At 45.0% G+C, this 22259-nt stretch overlaps 1 protein-coding gene across 1 annotated transcript; it reads right to left on the bottom strand.

Annotated features, from left to right (window-relative positions):
* Positions 1-628: 628 nt before the first annotated feature.
* On the bottom strand, positions 629-21079 carry PDZK1IP1 (PDZK1 interacting protein 1). Its single transcript, XM_088479353.1, has 4 exons — positions 20914-21079; positions 9031-9148; positions 4713-4787; positions 629-1091 (listed from the first exon to the last, which is right to left on the bottom strand). The coding sequence occupies exons 1-4, from the start codon at positions 20975-20977 to the stop codon at positions 1013-1015; spliced, it is 336 nt and encodes a 111-aa protein (XP_088335479.1). The 5' UTR covers positions 20978-21079; the 3' UTR covers positions 629-1012.
* Between the last annotated feature and the right edge of the window lie 1180 nt (positions 21080-22259).

Below are 22259 nucleotides of genomic sequence, written 5' to 3'. Positions count from 1 at the left end.
GGTTTTCTAGTACTTTGGGTGGGATCCAATATCTGGATCATTTGGTCAACGCAGTGTCCTGGTTCATTGTCCTGGTTCTTAATGGGGTGGTCTACTTTTGGACAAAATCTCCATATATTAAACACTCCTGCCCTAGTTCTTCATTAGAGCTGTATTGCGGATCTATCGGTAGATGGAGTCCTCCAGGGCATGAACCGGCTCTAAGTTTACGGTAACAAGAAGGACGATTTACTATGTGGGTGTTCTAGAAGGTTCGAAGCTTCTAAAGAGAACAGGTGGAGAAGTTACCCATAGCAACCAATCGGATTGCAGCTATCATTTTATAGAGTGTATTAGATAAATGAAGCTGATTGGTTGCTGGTAGTTCTCCACTTTCTCTCTGTTCAAGGATTGATACAACTCCATCCCCAATTCATTAATAGTCTCCTAGGATACCTGATCATATGACACTTTTCTAGAAATGTGAACTGGCTTGTGATTGGGTGACTATGCAGGTTGTCATTTATAGCCATACACAGATACCTCGCTCTAGTTCTCACAACGGAAGGTAGATTTACCTTTTCAGGGTAAGTTCTAGCTATACAAATAACATCTCAAGCTTAAATTTACTACATATTTATTATGTGACTACATTAAATAACATGCTTTAGATAATATCAGTCTCCTTTAAAACAATTACTGTGGGGGAGATCTATCAAACCTTGGAGAGAGATAAAGTACCAATCAATCAACTCCTAACTGTCACTTTACAGGCTGTGTTTGAAAAATGAAAGTAAGGAGCTGATTGGTTGGTACTATATCTCTTTCCACATTATATTTCTCCACGGCTTGATACATCTCCCCCCGTATGTTTCCGTTGCACACAGAGAAAGCAGAGACTCGGGGTAATCCAATCCTCTACCAAAGTATTTTTGTTTTTATACATTAAAGATTAGCCATGTTTCCGTTTCACTGCCGTTGTGGTAAGCCACCCTTCCACGTACTGGTCAATAAGAAATATCATGACACGCGGTTACATAACAGTAGTGAGTACGTCATCATACTCAAAGACGGCGGCTGGGTTCTCATACTCATGCTCGTGTTCACTGAATCTGAAATAAAAATGAGAAAATATCAATATTTGATCTTAGAATAACAGACTATTAAGTTAACGTTATGCCAATTTAGGGCCTGATTCAGACCCACTCGCGAGCGGCTGTCCGCTCGCAAGTGGGTCGATGTTATGCACTGAGCATGCGCACGACGGAGGGAGCTCCGTCGTGCGCATGCGCCAGACGCGACGAGCGAAGGAAAGTCCTTCGCTCGTTGTGTCCGATCAAAGGGGGCGTGCTGTCAATGTTGATTGACAGCACGCCCCCTTTGGTGGGCGTGCCGGGGGCGTGCCTCCCTGACGGGGGCGTTCCCACGGGAACGCCTCCCGTCAGAAGCCGGCCCACTGACATCACTAGTGATGTCAGTGGGAGTGATTTTGGTTCTACTAGAGCCAAAATCACTCCGGAGCTTGCGGTTGAAAACCTCAACCGCAAGCTCCGGCTCGCAAATTCGATGGTCGCGATGGTCTCGTCCATCACGGCCATCACAAAGCACGCTCGTATAGCCTGTGGGTGGTGACCCACAGCTATACGAGCGTCCAGGAGGACGCTCCATGAAAATGGAGCCCGGCCCTCATTCAGAGCATGCGCTCTGCTCAGAGCGTACGGCTCTGAATGAGGGCCTTAGTGTTGATAAAATCTGGAGCTTTGGTGATTGCACTTTGTAGTTATCTCCTCGCTTTCAATAATAATAATAATAAACAAGAAAATACTTTCAGGGCTGGGACGAAGGACAAGCAAGTATAACATTTCCTTGGGCATAAGTGAGATATATAACAGATTATGGCCCTGATTCAGAGACGCTCGTAAGCGGCTGCTCGTTCGTTCTGACCGATGTTCGCACATCTGCGCATGCGTACGGATTTTAATACGCATGCGCGAACCAGTCAGCGCGGCCAAAAATCGTTTGTTCGCTATATAGCGAATGCCTGCTATTTTGAGTGACATAAGGAGGCGTATGTGGGTGGTAACAGGAGAAGGTGCTTGAAAACGGGGGTGTGGAATTCGAACGCAGGCGTACTTAAAGGTCAAAACGGGCATTTTAAGGGAGTGCATAATTAATACAGCAGCGTCATTGACCACGTCACTTGTTTTTTTTTTAATCAGAACTGCTCGCAAAATAGCGGTTGAAAAAACCAACCACAAGAATAGCGAGCAGTTCATACGCTGTTCGATGTACTCGATTAATCTAATAAATAGCGGACATGACGTATGGTGTGAGCGGCAAGGGGGCGTATTTTTCAAAATTACAACCGCAAGTTTTGCTCGCTCGTCCAGACTTAGAGGCGCGAACAGACCGCAATTAGCAAACGGTTCATTTGAATAGCCACCCCTTGTTTTAGAAGGAACGACCGCAAATAGCGAGCGGCTCTGAATGAGGGCCTATATTCTGAGGGTCCTTCCTGCTTTCTGTTGTCTAGTCCCTTGAATATATTTCCTACGTGAGATAAATGACATTTATATAGAATAAATAACTAAAATCACTGTGACCAATGGTACTGCCTGCATCCTACAGGGTCATTTGCCTTCCGCCTCCCACGCAGAGACGAAACTAGTGCGGTGCAGTTGCTCAAGGCCTTGGGCATAATAAGAGAAGAGGGAGCCCATGTGCAGTCTCTGTCCGGGGCCCCCTCCTCTCTACCCGGGGGCTGGCAGCGCACGGAGAGCAGCAGTAGACTCTGGGCACTAGGCTGTGACAGAGTCTACTGCGCATGTGCAGGTCATCGGGGAAATGGTGCGGCAGCCATTTTCCCAGCGAATTCTCTACGGCGTTAGCGCAAAACGCAGGGAAAATACCCTATGCGCCATTTGTTGATGAAAATTCACTGAAACTTTCCAGAAACTGCATGTAACCATAGGGATCATAGGGCCTGATTCAGACCCGCTCTCGAGCGCTGAGCGCTCGCAAGCGGGTCAATGGTGGCCCAGTGCGCATGTGCAAGACTGAGCTGGCTCCGTCGTGCGCATGCGCGAGACCCGTCCCTCCGGGTCTCGGGCAAACCGTCTCTCCGGGTCTCGTACCAAAGGGGGCGTGCTGTCGATGTTGAGTGACAGCACGCCCCCTTTGGTGGGTGTGCTGGGGGCGTGGCTGCCCAGACAGAGGCGTTCCCATGGGAACGCCTACCGTCTGGGGCCGGCCCCACTGACATCACAAGTCAGGGCTTGCGGCAACGAGACCCTACCACAAGGGTCTCGTCGCAAGCCCGATGGTCGCGATGGTCATCTTCCTGGCCGCTCGCTATAGCTGTGGGTGGTCACCCACAGCTATACGAGCGGCCAGGGGGCCGCTCTAAAAATCAAGAAGGACGGCCCTGATTCAGAGCGAGCACTCTGTCAGAGCGTCTGGCTCTGAATCAGGGCCATAGTTCGTTATAATAACCAATGCAGGGAAATTATACTAATGATCCAATTTGAATGTATATATCTCTGTTTATTTTTTAATATAAGAGCTTCATAATGGGAGTAAGGCATACATGTCTACCATCCCGGTTTTCACGGGAGGCTCCCGATTTTTCGGGTAACCCCCAGCACCCCCCCCGGAAGGGTAGGCACTTCTCCATCATGGGGAGAATTTCCATGGCGATTGCCGGTCCCTGTGTAGGAGGCGGGGCTTAATGACGTGATTCTTCCTAAATCCCATCATTTAGCCCCGCCCTCTATGTAAATGTGCACCAATTGCGGCTATTTACCTCAAAGGGGGTGGTGCTTAATTATGCGAACCATCAGGCACCACCCTCGTCACAACTCACTTGCTTCTCCTCCCCGGACATCCCCCGGGAAGGAAAAATTTATGGTAGGCAACTATGGAGTAAGGTGCAATCAGGGAGATTACTAGCCTCTTCAGTGAAACAGGGAGATTGCTACTATTTCAGGGAGTCTCCCTGACAATGAGGGAGAGTTGGGAAGTATGAGGTATGCCACGATTTACAGTACATTTAAGAATGGCAGTGCTAGCAAAGGGTAGGTGGGTGCTGTGGTACATAAATGGTATTAAAAGGAGGCAGAATATCTTTATGACCTGAACCGTAAAGATCTGCTGGATGTTTACATAGATGGGTTCACTTATTATTAGCATGGTAATGTGATAATCATCTCTAGGTAGGAATATATTCAGAAGATCAGAGATATAGCATTACTGGAACAAGGATAGCTTGATGCACAGGCAATACTGTGTGTACATTTGATTAAAATAGAAAAAAATAATTTGTTGTTCATCTTTATTTTTGTTTAGTTGGCCTCTTCCCACTGAAACATCACTGCTACTGAACGCCTGAGAGCCACGTTTGATGGATGGGAGAAGAGGAGAGCTGACATCTCTGTTATCAGGCTGGAGGTTTATAGTGAATTTAGCAGTAGATTGGACAGTAGCTGTGGTAATTTCAATCAGTTGCTGCATTCCATACAGTCGAACAACAACACCTGATTGCACCGTCTATCCCAACAGAGTACATCTCTATGGTGGCAGTCCTCCAGTGGTGGCAGCTCCTCTCCTCTGCACGTTCAGGTGTTTAGATGGCACTTGAAAAAAAAAATCCCCACCAAAGTGCTAAATAAAGAAATGGGGTTAACATGTCCATGTTTAGTGAAAAAACATAAAACATGCTTTGTTGTTATACGTACCCACTACTGTGATGAACGTATTTACCATTGGGGACAGCCTCATCATCGAAGACGGTAGATTTTTCAACGGGGCCTCTGAAGAAAAAAAAGACAACAGTGAAGGGAGAACATTATACATCCAAGCCCAGGTCCTGCAAGAAGCTTCACGAAAACTATTTCACAACTAAGGGGTCTAGTTACTAAGCAGTGTTAGGAGACAGAGTGAAAAGTGATAAGAAAGTGATAAGGTGTCAGCCAATCAGCTCCCAATTGTCATTTTTAAAACACAGCCTGTTAGATGACAGTTGGGAGCTGATTGGCTGGCACCTTATCACTTTCTTATCACTTTTCACTCTGTCTCCTAACACTGCTTAGTAAATAGCCATGGCAGGTGCATTTTTGCGGCTATGAAGAACTGGTGAAGAATAGCACTTATGAATAGTTTTTTTCCTCAAAAAAAAAATCTATTAAATTTGGGTACATGAAGATGGGGGTAAGCATTTTTTTAAGTCCCTAAAGTTATTTTTAAAATTCTGCAAAAATGCACCTGCTGCTTGTCTCCTCAATGAAGAAAACACCTGCCGCATACATGGGGACCCGACCTGAATTCATTTAGATAGTTTGGCACTTTGTTCCCCTATTTATTTAATTTTAACCCCCAAAATTAAACTTAATTTTTTAGGGATGTCCCGATTATTTTTAAACTTTTTTTGATGCAGTTTTTTTAAATGACCCTCCCAGGGGTGCAGGCTATTTTTTGTAAGCCTGCACCCCTAAACCCAAATAGGCGAAAATGACGTCCGACATTTCGCCTCAAATTGAATACAGCCATAAAGCTGCCCACACACATAGCGATATTTTACACGATTTGGCCGATTTCAACGAAACGTGACGACAAATCGTGTAAAATATGTCCAAATCGTCAGTAAATCGTGAGTTCCCACTAACGATGCGATGCGCGTCCCCGCAGGTCGAGCGTCGCATCGTCAGATCTGCCATGCAGTAGGGCAGGTCTGACAATCTGGGACACAATGCACTGAAAAAAAAAAAAGTTAAGATGCACGATAGATCTTAAGTCAGATTGGATGCTTTTTACTCCAAATCGTGTGTAGGATTGCCGGGGAGCTGCCGGGGAGAGTTCAGGGGAAATCATACACGATGTCGGATCGTGAGCACATCGCTAGGTCTGTGGCCACCTTAAGAACGCAGAATTCTTTACAATTCCACCAGACTATTAAGGTTCACAAGATTATGGGATTGAGGTGTTAAGCACTGAAAAGAGTGGAGAAGTGGCCCAGCATTGTAGGTGTCAGTATTTATGCCAGCAGGATATTAACTGGCAACAATATTAAATGTTGAAGCAGGTGTGTTTTGCTTGCTCTCTTGGGAAATTGCGGACATTTCAGGAGTGTAGATATGTAGGGAATATAAGAGATTACGGCTTGGGAGGGCAGAGAGTGTGGCAGTATTTAGTAAAGACATATCAGTTTTTCTTGTCAGTGCCCAGCTCCTGTTGGCACTATATATAAAACATATTCAGTGCATAGAAACCAGCCCAGGAAGAGAACAAAGACAAAAGCTTGTACCTGGGTGGAGTGTGTCTGTTGCAATGTACTTGTGCGTCTGTTACACACAATCAGTAGTCTGCTGTGTTGCATCACACAATAAATCCTGCACACAGATTAGTGGAGGGATGAGGTGTGAATAAAGCCTGGTGATGCATACTCAAATATGTACATAAGTTTTTGTTTTACCTGCACGTCTCTACAACTACAGTAATGTTTTTATATGAACAGGAAAGCGTAAGCTGGGTACACACTAGACGATATTTTAGACGATTTGAAGTGTGCATGCACTATCGTGCGCTCTCGTAAGTCGTTCATCGCGTCTTTTGGTCGGCCCTACATCGTGCAGAGTGTACGCTTTACTGAACGACCAGGCGATATGTTAACATTATATAGTTATCGATCTAACCACTAAACGATGCACAATATTTATCGTTCCATCGTTTGTAAGATTGCACAGTGTGTATGCACTATATCGTTTGTACTTTGTACCCAGCTTTACAGTCTTCCCAAAGATATAAATTGATAATAAAGGGCCTGATGCAGCAAGGATTGCAACTGCTAATACGAGGCTGTGATGATACTCGATTGTACAGATGGTTTCGCAGTCTTGCTAAACATTACGGATGTGTGTAAGGTAAAGTGGGCGTCCTTATGTTGTACTGCAGCGACATAGCAATCACAATGGTTTAGCATACTATCGTAATGAGACTGCGTGTGTGATCACTTTTGCATTCGCAGTTGCGATCAGTAGTGAATCAGGCCCGAAGTCTGCACTGTGCATTGAGACTAATACAGGCCACCAGGGTTAAATCTACTTTATAGTTACCCCCAGGGATGCAGCAAAAGGAGAATTGCGGTCAAACCCTCAAAATGCGGATTTGACTGCATTTCTCATATGCACCAAGCCCCAAAATGCGATGCACTCCAGAGCTTGGTTGCAGTAGGTAACACCATCTCCTGATGGAGTTACCCTATATAAGCCTATGGGCTTCTATAGGGAGAGTGCTGTGAGAGGAATTCAATCGGATCCCTTCCAGCCTTCCCCCACGGAGTGTGCTGGGAGTCCCTCAATCGCAAAGAATCGCTCTTACCGAGAGAGCGTCCTTTGTGCATTCTTTCATGCATACCGGCATAATGAACGCCGGCATCATGCAAACAGCAGCGGGATGCATCACGTCTTAAATGCGATGCGTCATGCATCCCGCCCAGTATACGAGTCCCAGAAAAAGACTATTAAGAACCTTTATATTAATAGTCTGCATGCATGTCTGCCGATGTGTTCTGCAACTAATCCAGCTATTTGACGTGAACACAGGACAATTGGATAATGTCCATTTCAGTTGCGAATTAGGGCCTGGTTCAGATCCGTACGCAATGGCAATATTTATGCAGTTAGAGAGATTGTTTGAATACCACAATGTTCATGCACAATGATTGTTTTGCAGGTAGCCAGCGTTTGGGGGAGGAAATGGGAGGTGACTATAGAAACACAGGTGTTTTGGATTGTTTAAACACTGTTTTCAGGGAGTGCATAAATTAGCCATTGCGTTCTTGCGCACAGCAGGAGAGCCCTCTGCGTGTCCGGAGACCCGCTGTGTCTGCAGCATGTTAGACTTTCTCAGAAGGCTGATGGGCACCTGATCTGCGTTCAATGTTTCCGGTTTTGTGCGTGAGCAGTGGATGAGAGATGCCTTCAGTGGCATTGGCGTATATAAGCACTAGGCAGCAGGTGAGTAATTAGCATATTTTCGCAATTGCGATCTATTAGAGATGACAGCTGCGATGACAGGCGGATCTGAATCAGGCCCTGTGTCACTTGGCAGTTAGGGCTGCTGCATGTTACTTAAATGTATATTACATTGCTCTTACCTGACCTCCCAACTGTCCCAGCCTCAGGGGGACAGTTCTGAATGAAAAGAAACTGTCCAACAAGTGGGCACATTTGTCGCAGGAAGATGGGATTTATCTCATGCCCCCATGTTGAGCTTAACGGATCCCTCTTTGCAATATGGCACTACTTCTGGTGGCGCCTCCGGCGGCCCGGAAATGAAGGCAAGTGTCCCGCATCCCCCTCTAGCCACCCGCACCCTCCCCCCACCAGCTGTCCACAACCCCCCCGCAGCCGCCCACTTACAGAGAACAAGTGGGCGTTCCGGGGACAGATGACACAATTTGTGCTGAATCGCATCATCGTAGCTCCGCCCCCCGCTATTCACTGCCTGTGATCTCGGCACTGTATAGCAGGGGGCGGGGCCATGATGACACAATAGCATCTCCACGCCCCTCGCACAGCCCACCGATGTGGCCGTCACACTCCGCGCTGACCTGGCGAAATCAACAAGTATGTCCATAGGGAAGAAGCAGAGTGCGGGAGCAAACACCATCTGAACATGGCGAATGCTACTGTAGCCAAGCTCCGAAAATATTATGTTTTCGGAGTTTAATGAATTTAGGTTCCCATGCTAGTGTATGGGGACAGCGAGACAGATCGGGGCTGATAAGCAGGATATAATGTATCTGTGATATCTCCTGCATTACCTTTATAATGAATGGACCCAATCCTTAATTTACACAAAAGTAGGTGAAAATTTTTCTTTTCACCTGCTTTTGTAGAAATTAAGTGATGATGAATGGACCCCTTAACAGCATAACAGACTAGGTTAAAGACTATCACAAGCTTGCTCCTTTGTTGCAGCAGGTTACATGGGAAATCATGACTTATCTCGATATATTAATAGTTAAACCAGCGCTGTACAAATGCAGAAACTCACTTGGAAGCTCTATTCCAGATTTTATTGGCTATATAGACCGCAAAGACGAGGAAGAGGAAGACGGCAACTGCGATAAGGCCTGTTCCCCACTGAGGAATTTTACTGCTCTGTTTATTACCTGCAACACAACAATGAGGAGACTGGATATTATACAGGGAAATATAGATGCAGCAAGATGAGACACCTTTACTGATTACAGCTGAAATATTCACACAACTGCTTGAAAGAGTAGATTAAGGTGAAGTTAAACACAAAACAGGAAAGCACTTATTAATAAAGGTGTAATAGTCACATATTTATTAGAAACTGATAAATGGTTATGTTATATTAGCAGATGTACCCGGTTTCACCTGGGTAGATCTTAGATATTTACTGTTTCTATTTCCATCTCACCACCCCAATAACACATTAATCCTTCACTTCTATAGTAATGCATCCCCTCCCTCACTTCTATAGTAATGCATCGCTGCTATAGTAGGGCATTACCTTCTCTCACTTTTGTACTAACACATTCCATTCCCTCACCTTTGTAGTAACACATTATCCTTGCTCACCTCTGTAGTAACACAATCCCTTCGTCGCCCGTGTTGTAACACATTCGACATTCCCCTCCTCACCTGTGTAGAAATACAATCCCTCCCTCACACCTGTAGTAACACATTACCCGCACTCACACCTGTAGTAACTTATTCCCCTCCCTCACCTCTGGAGTAACATGCCCCACCCTCACCTCTGTAGTAACACATTACCCCCGCTCAGCCCTGTAGTAACACATTACCCGCCTTCACCTCTGTAGTAACACAGTACCCCAGTAAGCACCCCTGTAGTAACACATTCCCCTCCCTCAGGCCCATGTAATAACACATTCCCTTCCATCACACGTAGTAACAAATTTGACATTTCCCTCCCTCAGCTGTGTAAAAATTACAATCCCTCCCTCACACCTGTAATAACACATTACCTCATCACTCACACGTGTAGTAATTTATTCCTCTCCTTCACCTCTAGAGTAACACATTCCCCCCTCACCTGTGTTGTAACACATTCCCTTCCTTCACCCTGTAGCAACACATTTGACAATCACCTCTCTCAACAGTGTAGTAATACATTTTCCTCTCTCACATATGCAGTAACACATTCCCTTCCCTCACTATTCAAATAGGGGAGCCACACCAACTGCCAGTGATGTTTGGCTACAATTGGGATGACAGTTGGTGTTTGAATATGAACTGTGCTACAGCCACAACGAGACAGTCAGACAGGACATTGCACAGGGGGAGGACACATTTTAGCCCTTTTCACCCCCTTAGGAGTTGAATTTTGAAAACTCCCTTCTTAAGGGCATCTACGTCATAGAAGGAATGTACTCCCCGATTTTCATGTTTCTAGGTCCAGGGGTTTGGGCTGGGCGTTGGTGAGTCAGTTAGTCGGTCAGTCAGGATATATGATCTTGTATACATACTGTATGTAGATACACGTACATCACTTTTACAGTCAGTTGTTCAGAGGACTTTAATTAGGAGATGTTATTACAATGGCTGTTTAAGTGGGAGGGACTGTGACCCATTTCTTTATATTTTTTTCATGGGACGGCTTTCAGGCTCCTTATAGTCCACCATAACTTTATTCTCTATCTGTGTAACATTGAAAACCCCCCAAAAAACATATTTCGCTAACTTGCACTGTTGAGCAGAAACTGCAAATTGGGAACTGTATTTATGATGTTAAACCAGCAGCAGTGCCATTTCCCTATTTAGCCACAAGCACGGTCGCCAAGAGCTGTGCCCAGGTGCTAGATTAGTACATGGTCGCCTGTGGGAGTGTGACTATGCCCCCATCACAGGCCCTATGTAAAGGTAGCATGCTGAACTGTAGTGGCTTCTTATCAATTAATTAGTCCAACACAGGTGACTGCATTCATAAATGAAATAAAATGTCCAGGAGCAGTGCATTTTGTACCTGGTGGAAGGGTCTATATAGCTGCACCCGCAATTCCTAGAATGTAGCTGGGACGTTCATCCTATCTATTTCTGAGAAAGTGCTAGTCATGTTCTTAAAGAATGAGAGGCTAATTCAACAGTGCATGCACTTGCACTGCTAAACACAGACTCCCGATAATCGGGAATCTGCGCGTGCGCAGGACCCATTCTGCAAGTGTGCAGAATGGGTCTTGCTTTATCGCACGCAAGCCCTTGAATGCCTCCGCCTGACTGACAGGCAGAGGTATTTAAGGTGCGGGTGCGGCTTGCATTCCCGGAAATGGGGAGTGTCCATCCCGTTTTCCGGGAGTGTCCAGCTCAGAGACTGCGTGGAGGTACGCGGTCTGCTGGGCTCGCAAGCCAGCCAGTCTGAGTAAGGTGAGGCTTACTGAGCTGGCCGGCCACCTAGGCGTCGTCCACCATCGCGACCTTCGACCACCGATGGTCGCGATGGTGATCCCAGCCTGCGACCTCCGTCACAGTGCAGGGATCGCAAATGCAGTAGGGGGTGTCATACACCTCCTTCTGCATTTGCATTATTGCAAGGACCGCATTGCAGAGCTGCCTGCGTGCACTACACACTACAGTATATGCCTGCGTGCAGCTTTGCAATTGCGATCCTTGCTGAATCAGGCCCTGAGATTGTAGTAAGCAGATTATTATTAACGCCCAGGGATAAGGAATGAGGAAGCATAACCAGCCCCGGACAGCTCAGCCAGTCCTGGTTTCTATAATTATGGCGAACAAAACAAGTAGGGTTCCAGCGTAATTTAGGAACCAGCACCTGGCTGCAGGGATAGTGCTGGTTTTAAATATAGGGGGGGAAAAAATGTGTAGGGGTCCAACTATATTTAAAACCAGCACCGGATCCAGACCGACCGGGGTGTAATGCCACAACCAGGAGACCCTATCACCGGGTCTCTAGGGCCAAAGCATTAACACCCCAAGTTGGTTAGCCCAAGCAGGGGATCTCAGGGGAGGTGGGGACCCCTAAAACCCACCCAGTACAGGTTGAGTCTCCCATATCCAAATATTCCAAAATACGGAATATTTTTAGCAAGACTGAGAAAGTGAAACGTTTGCTTTCTGATGGTTCAATGTACACAAACTTTTTTTAAAGCACAAAATTATTAAGATACAGTTTGAAAATAACCTTCTGGCTGTGTGTATAAGGTGTATATGAAACATAAATGAATTTCATATACGTACACAAACTTTTTTGATGCTCAAAATTATTAAAAATATTGTATAAAATGACCTGCAGGCTGTGTATAAGGTGTATATGAAGCATAAATGCATTCTGTGTTTAGATTTGGGTCCCATTCCCAAGATATTTCATTATGGTATGCATATATTCCAAAATACGGAATATTCCGGTATCCAAAATACCCCTGGTCCCAAGCATTTTGGATATGGGAGACTTACCCTGTAGTAATTTAGTTTCCTCCTGCCACTACAGGACACCCCAGCCATAGGCGAAACATGACATGTGCCCCCTCAGTGACGTGCCGTGCAAACTCTCATTCCATGTAGAATCTCCCTGAAACTAGTTTCCAAAAGTACGCAAGTATGCGTACTACTCTTCTACTACTATCTGCTGTCATCCTACTACTCTGCTAATGCTGTCATCCTACTACTCTGCAACTACTATCTGCTGTCATTCTACTACTCTGCTACTGCTATCTGCTGTCACCCGACTACTCTGCTACTACTATCTGCTGTCATCCTACTACTCTGCTACTGCTATCTGCTGTCATCCTACTACTGCTATCTGTTGTCATCCCACTACTCTGCTATTACTATCTGCTGTCACCGTACTACTCTGCTATTACTATCTGCTGTCACCCTACTACTCTGCTACTGCTATCTGCTGTCACCCTACTACTCTGCTACTACTATCTGCAGTCACCCTACTACTCTACTACTACTATCTGCTGTCATCCTAAAACTCTGCTACTACTATCATCCTATTACTCCGCTACTGCTATCTGCTGTCACCCTACTACTCTCCTACTACTATCTGCTACCACCCTACTACTCTGCTACTGCTATCATCCTACTATTCTGCTACTACTATCTATTGTCATCCTACTACTCTGCTGCTACTATCTGCTGTTATCCTACTACTCTGCTACTACTATCTGCTGTCACCATACTACTCTGCTACTACTATCTGCAGTCATACTACTACTATCTCCCTGAAACTAGTTTCCAAAAGTAGGCAAGTATGCGTACTACTCTGCTACTACTATCTGCTCTCATCCTACTACTCTGCTACTGCTATCTGCTGTGAATGTACTACTCCTACTCTGCTACTACTATCTGCTGTCATCCTACTACTCTGCTACTACTATCTGCTGTCAGCCTACTACTCTGCTGTCACCCTACTACTCTGCTACTACTATCTGCTGTCACCATACTACTCTGCTACTACTATCTGCTATCACCCTACTAATCTGCTACTACTATCTGCTGTCACCGTACTACTCTGCTACTACTATCTGCTGTCAACCTACTACTCTCCTACTACTATCTTATCTGCTGTCATCCTACTACTCTGCTACTACTATATACTGTCACCCTACTACTCTTTAATACTACTATCTGCTATCACCTTACTAATTTGCTACTAGTATCTGCTGTCATCACACTAATCTGCTAATACTATTTGCTGTCACCGTACTACTCTGCTACTACTATCTGCTGTCATCCTACTACTCTGCTACTACTATTTTATCTGCTGTCATCTACTACTCTGCTACTACTATCTGCTGTCACCCTACTACTCTGCTACTGCTATCTGCTGTCACCGTACTACTCTGCTACTACTAGCTGCAGTCATCCTACTACTACCTCCCTGAAACTAGTTTCCAAAAGTAGGCAAGTATGCGTACTACTCTGCTACTACTATCTGCTGTCATCCTACTACTCTGCTACTACTATCTGCTGTCATCCTACTACTCTGCTCCTGCTATCTGCTATCATCCTACTACTCTGCTACTACTATCTGCTATCACCCTACTAATCTGCCACTACTATCTGCTGTCATCCTACTACTCTACTACTATCTGCTGTCATCCTACTGCTCTGCTACTACAATCCGCTGTCATCCCACTACTCTGCTACTACTTTCTGCTGTCACCGTACTACTCTGCTATTACTATCTGCTGTCACCCTACTACTCTGCTACTGCTAACTGCTGTCATCCTACTACTCTGCTACTGCTTTCTGCTGTCACCCTACTACTCTCCTACTACTATCTGCTATCACCCTACTACTCTGCTACTGCTATCATCCTACTATTCTGCTACTACTATCTATTGTCATCCTACTACTCTGCTGCTACTATCTGCTGTCATCCTACTACTCTGCTGCTACTATCTGCTGTCATCCTACTACTCTGCTACTACTATCTGCAGTCATACTACTACTATCTCCCTGAAACTAGTTTCCAAAAGTAGGCAGGTATGCATACTATCTGCTACTACTATCTGCTCTCATCCTACTACTCTGCTACTGCTATCTGCTGTGAATGTACTACTCCTACTCTGCTACTACTATCTGCTGTCATCCTACTACTCTGCTACTACTATCTGCTGTCACCCTACTACTCTGCTGTCACCCTACTACTCTGCTAGTACTATCTGCTGTCACCCTACTACTCTGCTACTACTATCTGCTGTCAATCTACTACTCTCCTACTACTATCTTATCTGCTGTCATCCTACTACTCTGCTACTACTATATACTGTCACCCTACTACTCTTTAATACTACTATCTGCTATCACCCTACTAATTTGCTACTAGTATCTGCTGTCATCACACTAATCTGCTAATACTATTTGCTGTCACCGTACTACTCTGCTACTACTATCTGCTGTCATCCTACTACTCTGCTACTACTATTTTATCTGCTGTCATCCTACTACTCTGCTACTACTATCTGCTGTCAACCTACTACTCTCCTACTACTATCTTATCTGCTGTCATCCTACTACTCTGCTACTACTATATACTGTCACCCTACTACTCTTTAATACTACTATCTGCTATCACCCTACTAATTTGCTACTAGTATCTGCTGTCATCACACTAATCTGCTAATACTATTTGCTGTCACCGTACTACTCTGCTACTACTATCTGCTGTCATCCTACTACTCTGCTACTACTATTTTATCTGCTGTCATCCTACTACTCTGCTACTACTATCTGCTGTCACCCTACTACTCTGCTACTACTATCTGCTGTCATCCTACTACTCTGCTACTATCTGCTATCACCCTACTAATCTGCTACTACTATGTGCTGTCACCCTACTACGATCTGCTGTTACCCTACTACTCTGCTACTACTATCTGCTATCACCCTACTAATCTGCTACTGCTATCACCCTACTAATCTGCTACTATCTGCTATCATCCTACTACTCTGCTACTGCTATCACCCTACTACTCTGCTACTACTATCATCCTACTACTGCTATCTGCTGTCATCCTACTACTCTGCTGCTACTATCTGCTGTCACCCTACTACTCTGCAGCTACTATCTGCTGTCACCCTACTACTCTGCTACTACTTTCTGCTGTCACCCTACTACTCTGCTACTACCTGTCACCCTACTACTCTGCACTTACTATCTACTGTCACCCTACTACTCTGCTACTACTATCTGCTGTCACACTACTACTCTGCTACTACCTGCTATCACCCTACTACTCTGCTACAGTTATGGTATATAAGATAGAGAGTTTGAGAAATGTGAGCGTTTAGCAGTAAACTCTCACATTGGTCGAGTTTTATGTTCAAAATGGGAAATCATCTGGATGAGAATTTAAATTGTGAGAGTTTTTTTAATCTAAAACATGGGAGTTTACCTGTTCTTACCTGTTTCCCTGAATTTACTGCTAAACTCCCACATTTTCTAAACTCTCACCCTAATACATTTGGCCCCATATGTTAGACAGGCAATAGGTCGATAGGGACAAAAGGTCGACATGGAATTTTGATGACAGGTACAAGTGGTCGACATGGTCAAAAGGTCGACATGTATTTTTTTTTTTCATCCTAATCTTCACCCTTACCCTCCCCTTCTAGTGCCTAACCCTAAGCCTCCGGTAAGTGCTTAACCCTAACCCTCCCTCCTGGTGCCTAACCCTAACCGTCAGGGTTAATGCCTAACCGTAACCCTCTGGTAAGTGCCTAACCCTAGCCCTAACAAAACAAAAAGAAAAGTGTCGAACATGGTGTTGCTTGCCAGGTCCTAACTCTGCAATTTACTGAATTACGGAGCTTGGTATATATGGGAATGCGGGCAAAACTCAGAAAACTTTTTTTTTTTTTTGGAGTTTTGATCGCATTTCAGGCTTTACTACATCTCACCCACATACAACAGTGCATACTTGCCTACTCCCTAGGAACGTACGGGAGGCTCACGAAAACGGGTCACGCTCCCGGCCGCCTGGAAGAGTGGGCAAGTCTCCCGAAGCCACCCACATGCAACTGCCCACTTACCTAGCCCAAGTAGGCGGTCCGGGGGGGACGGTGATGAAACGGTTTGCGCTGCACTTCGTCATCATAACTGCATCACCTGCTTTGCAATGCCTGTGATCTTGGCACTGTATACAGGGGTGTGGGCAATCACGCCACCACACCCCCAGCACTACCCAGCAATGCGGCTGTCACGCATCCTGCTGTGTTAACCTGGCTGCCCTTTCCCAGGTTGTTGTTGCTGTCACGCATCCTGCTGTGTTAACCTGGCTGCCCCTTCCCAGAAAGTATGCACTAGTGCCCTGCTTGTTGTGGACTTGTGCACCGTGTTAAAGGTTGTTGCTGTAGGTTAGTGACGCCTGCTAGTTTAGATTTACATACATGTTTTTTAAGCTCTATTTATTAACATTATTTTTACTAAAATAAAGTGAAAAAGGGTGTTTTCACACCCTTTTCACATTATTTTAGTATCACCTGTAGTTATTACAGGGCAATTGGAGTAGAATTCATAAAATTCTACTCCAACCCCTAATTATCACTTATTTTTAGTAAAGCAGATCGCATTTCCCATAATTGTAATGGAAAATGTGATGCGACCAGAGTTACTAAAAATAAAATGTGAAAAAATATCGGGGAAAGCCCTGTGATAATAACGCCACCTGGAGGTGGCGTTATCCAGGATCTCCCCCGGTTACCGGACTCCTGCCCTGCTCTAACGGGGAGAGCAGAGCCGGGAGTCGGTCCCAGTAATCAGCTGTGTGGTCTAAACAGACCGCAAGCTAATTACAGTAATTACAGGGACCGGTGATCGGGCCTCCGGTGATGTCTCCCCTCCGGTCAACTGGTCTCCCACAGTGCACTGCGGCCCGGTCATCAGGTGATCGGGCCCCAGTGCAGTATGGGAGATCACCTGACCGGTGGAATGGAGACCATCACCGGAGGCCTGGAGCATGCAGGTAAGTGCTATTAAGGGAGGGGGGGGTCGCGGGGGGGGAGGGGGGGTCGCGGGGTGGCAGCGATCGCGGGGGCGGGGCTTAGTGCCGGGGCTTAGCGCCGGTGGGGGGTAGCAGCGGCGACCGGACGGCGCATGCGCGGGCACTTAATCACGGTATTTTTTGCGAAAATACCGTGATAAGGCTCCGAGGGTGATTCGAAGGGACAGAGCTTTATCGCAAGCTCTGTCCCTGCAAGGGATTTGTAGTAAATCCCTGTGTTATTGCCTGAATTCGCAATGCGAATTCAGTCGGTAATATCACACTACAATCTGCATTACCAATGCGGATTGTTGTAAATAGAGCCCTTAGAATTATATTTCTAAGGTAAAATTTAAAAGAAAAAAAAAACAGTCTAGCCACTCCCTCTATGACAATAACCGCTCCCTTCCCATGGGAATTGCAACAGTCAGCCAGCCATGTATTGAGGAGATCATGATAGAATTCACTGTATGGAAGTCCTGCATTTGCCTCTCATAGGGCAAACACAAGAGATTCACAATTCCTATATCACAGCCGGGTTCTGTCACGTAAAATACCTGCGACCGCGCGACGTACTCACATCTGACAGCAGGACTGCTAATGCTACAGTACCTGGTAGAAGACAGTGAAACAATGGCCAGCTTGTGTACACTATTACACAACCACAGCAGGTTGTGACAGATTCTAGCAGCAGGGATTCATGTTCTTCGGGAAACGTTTGGCACACCATTTATTTCACACCTCACTGCTTGTAGGGGGAAAAGAAATACCTTCCAATGTAACATAATCCAGACAAACAAAGGTGTTCACAGTGGTGCAGCATCTGTAGGTGTGATCTGTAGCAACTTAAGTTGTATACACTGATGTAACACGTTGTTTACACCAATTAACTAAGACCCGGATGAGCTCGGGAGCATAATACAAATATATCCCAGATTGCCTCTATGGTTATAGGACACTTTATAATTTGGGAGTCCCCAGGAAAGCAGACAGCACCAGTAAAACATCTATGAGTATTATTGGGGAGGGGGAGTCTCAGGGGCCTATTCATCATTACTAAAAGTTCTCTGGGAGGTACTTAGGTTTAGAACTCGCATTGAGTTCTACTTAATTACCAGAGGAATTCATCATTCCTCCTCCCCATAACTATTCCGAAAAGTTAAAATTTTGGCGATGACAACTTTTCGGGAAATAGATACTTTTCCCTCTCTACACTAACTTACCGCAGCTGTAATCAGTGATGCGCATGCGCCGTTACATCCGTAAAAGCAGCGCATGCGCAGCACTACCTGCAGCTGTGGTAATTCTGTGTGTCCTCCAACCGCCCCCGTGCCTCCCACCCCCCCCCATCCCCCACTTACCTGGCTGCTGCAGCTGCATCCGGCTCCGTCTGCTCTTCTGACACTGTGTTCTCCTGAGAGTGGCGTATGGTAACACCATCAAATTCCGAAATTACATATTTTCAGAATTTGATGAATAGTATAATTTCCATATCCCCATACTAATGTACTAATGTATGGGGAGTGAGGAAGTTAATGCAGGTGGACTTAACCAGGAGATATCAGTGATGTCTCCTGTGTTATGTATGTTCATGTTGATGAATAGGCCCCTCAGTTAGTGTATAGAATAAATGAAGCCAGATACAGAACTATAGAAGGAAAGAAGCAGTTCATTTTATACACAAATTTAGACAAACTTTTACTGCTAGTGGCTGTATGAATTGTGTAGGATATCACTGGAGCCGTAGACGGTCGTCCAGGTGCTCCCACATGCTGGAGGACCCCCAATCATAGCTACATCACCAGTGTGCAGGGCACTGTGGCATAATGTGAACAGGGGGTTTTCTGTGTGGCATAATGTGAACTGGAGGCACTACAGTGTGTTTAACACATTTGTGGTGATGGGAGTATTTACACATTACACTTTAATAACATTACCAGCATATTTTATCAACAATTTTATTGGTAGGGGACCCCACAAGTTAGTTGCCCTAGGGCTCCACAAATTAGATGCCCTAGGGCCCCACAAACCTTAATTTGGCCCTAGTACTATACAATTTAATATTGCTAGATTTTCTTTCTGAAAGTACACACTGGTGTATCAATAATCGGTGCAGGGTGTGTGGTGCATTGTGGTGCTGGTGCCATTTTCCTGTAGATATTGTGCTCTACACTATGGCACAAAATCTTCTGTTCACGAGCTGAGGTGACTTCTTCCAGGGGTGGGTCATGGAGCTTGTACACGGGCTCCCTCCTCTGATAACTTCCCTTCCTGACTGTCAACCTACCTTTCTACTATGTTTTTGCCATAATAATAACACGGGCTGAGATTTTTACCAACCAAGTAGCAGCCGTCCCGGAATATGACATTAAATATTCTGGTGTTGAAAGGAACTCCAAAAAACACAACACAGTATCTCAAGTCAGACCTGCAAGCTAATATACAGTAGGTCATGTTTTGAGGGTTTCGGTCTATGGAAACAGGCCGGATTAATATTTACCCTGACAGAAAAATTACTTGTTTGAGTTTAACATAATCCAGCAAACATGTCCGCTTGGATGTACTTTAGATTGCACTCAAATGCTGTTAATGCTGCATTAATCATGCATTACATGATCGATCCCTACTGCCCAGCACATGTTCCTGCATTTCCATTACCATTTCCAAGATGTGCAGTCATACATGCACATGCAGTGTCTCATAGATATGAAAACTAGGAACATTTGCAAAATTGGAGTTATATGAACTTAGTGAACATCAGCAGTTAAACAGGTTTGCCAATTCACGGGTGACAGAATGATATGTAGATCTGAGGTAATTATCATACCTGCTCCCAATCAGGTAGCCACAAGCCCAGTATAATATATTGCCTTCCTCTGAATGTCAAATAAGCTCTTTTTTTCAAGACCATTAAAATGTTTAATGAAAGCTGCCATATTTTTATGAATGATCATCACACGTCTTGAATTGTTGAATTGGATAAATAAATTACAGTAGCTGCCCTTTTATCAGTGATTTATGCTAAAGCTTACCTGAGAATATTAGGTATCTGTTTACTATGCGCTCAAGCTTAAGAGAACAGAGCAGCTTATTTCCATAATTATACAATTAGCTTTCAGTATTATATATTGCCAGGTAAAATCTCTGCACAGCTAGTAACTCGCACTGCTAAGCTTTCAATAGAGGCATTGTCAGGTCTCTCTGCTATAGAGAGCCAGGAAGTTACCATATCATTGGCTCTAAGGACTATTATTGGGAAAGGAGGGGCTTTTGTAAACTTCTTAAATAAAACGAAAAGCCCCTTTAGAAAGGGTCAGCAAATGACTGGATCACCAGCTGGCACAACTTCCTGAAGACTTGTACTAAGATTTGGTTGAAGAGAATATTAAACAACATGTACATATTCTGTGTTCTCCAGGACACGGTGATAAATAACATACCTGACTGGCAGGTGATTTGTCCCAGAGAGACCAGGGTGAGAAACACAAGCTGCAGAGAGACCATGGTCCACTTCCCACTGATGTGTCCTGAGTGGATCAGCAATGTAGAGTCACATCCTACTGGTGCAGAGAATAAGGAAGAATTTGAGAGCAGTTAATGCTAAACCTGAGGGATATTTGGATACACCTCTCAGTTTGGGGAGGGACCTGGCACCAGCCACAGCACATACTCCTCATCTAGTTAAATATAAAAACAAAAACATCTGGTTATATATAAAGAAAGAAGGTTAATTAATCTGTTTTTTTTTTTTTTTTCATTACTGCCAGGAGCGTACCACTATGACTATATATATATCTGTATTGTATTGTTGGTACTTGATGTTTTAGGTTTTGTTGCTATGTTGTGCACTTGAAATTACATACTGTATGTCAAAATAATGTCTCGCTTGCGAGCAGGGCCTTCCTACCTATATATCTGTCTGTTATTACCCAGTTTTGTTCTATTTATGTTTACAATTGTAAAGCGCAACGGAATATGCTGTGCTCTATAAGAAACTGTTAATAAATAAATAAATAAATAAAATGTCTCTCTATTTTGCTTAGTTAGGGCTTGATACAGAGCTGAATGTACGTCCGTTGGCAGAGTATCTCTTGAGTGGCCCAGTGGCCCAGCGTAGGCAAGTATGAATGATACAGGGTTGTGCACATGGGTGTAACTACATAGGTGCAAGGGGGCCCAGAGCTGAGGGGGGCCCATCTTCCTTCTCAAAGTTACATGAGTTATATACATTTTTCACCAGTGGGTGGTACATAGGGGCCCTTACCAGTGATATGCGGTGAGGCAGAGCCTTTCCTGTCATACTTATGTATACTCCATAGTTTTTACTGTAGAGGTTATGGGAAGAATTTAAAAAAAATATAGATGTCTTGTTTGTATTGTCTACCTTTTCCACACATCCCTAATCAAAACACACCAAACTTCCAGCACTATATACTGCTGTACCTTTGTATAATGCCCACGTGTAGCCTCGGGTTCATATATGCATCTGTAAATCTGGCTCTGATACTGGCAGTGCCTCCCCAGCCATTTATTTCACCGCATGTCACTGGACCTTACAAACTTTTGCTCTGTGGCCTACAGATCATACTTGCCTGCCCTCCTGATTCGGCCGAGAGCCTGCCGAAAATTAGGTGCTGCTCCCAGCCCCCCGAAAATCGTGTGCTGCTCTTGGCCCCCTGGTAAAGAAGGCAAGCCTCCCGGCGCCCGCCGACCCCTCCAACCCCCCGAGATTACTTGAGAAGCCCCCGCAGCGCAGTGACGTGATTCACGCTGAATAGCGGATTTT

The sequence above is a fragment of the Taudactylus pleione genome, unplaced genomic scaffold, assembly GCF_031769625.1.
Source record: "Taudactylus pleione unplaced genomic scaffold, aTauple2 ptg000230l, whole genome shotgun sequence".
Taxonomy (NCBI): Eukaryota; Metazoa; Chordata; class Amphibia; order Anura; family Myobatrachidae; genus Taudactylus; species Taudactylus pleione.
This window is presented reverse-complemented; position numbering and strand designations above follow the sequence as displayed.

Bases quoted from the DNA above. Each gene is read 5' to 3' on its own strand.
- PDZK1IP1 (XM_088479353.1), bottom strand. From the start codon at position 20,977: ATGGTCTCTCTGCAGCTTGTGTTTCTCACCCTGGTCTCTCTGGGACAA. The intron at 9,149-20,913 runs GTATGTTATTTA...GTTGTGTTGCAG, and splicing joins ACAAATCACCTGCCAGTCAG to GTAATAAACAGAGCAGTAAA. The intron at 4,788-9,030 runs GTGAGTTTCTGC...TTTTTTCTTCAG, and splicing joins ATCTGGAATAGAGCTTCCAA to AGGCCCCGTTGAAAAATCTA.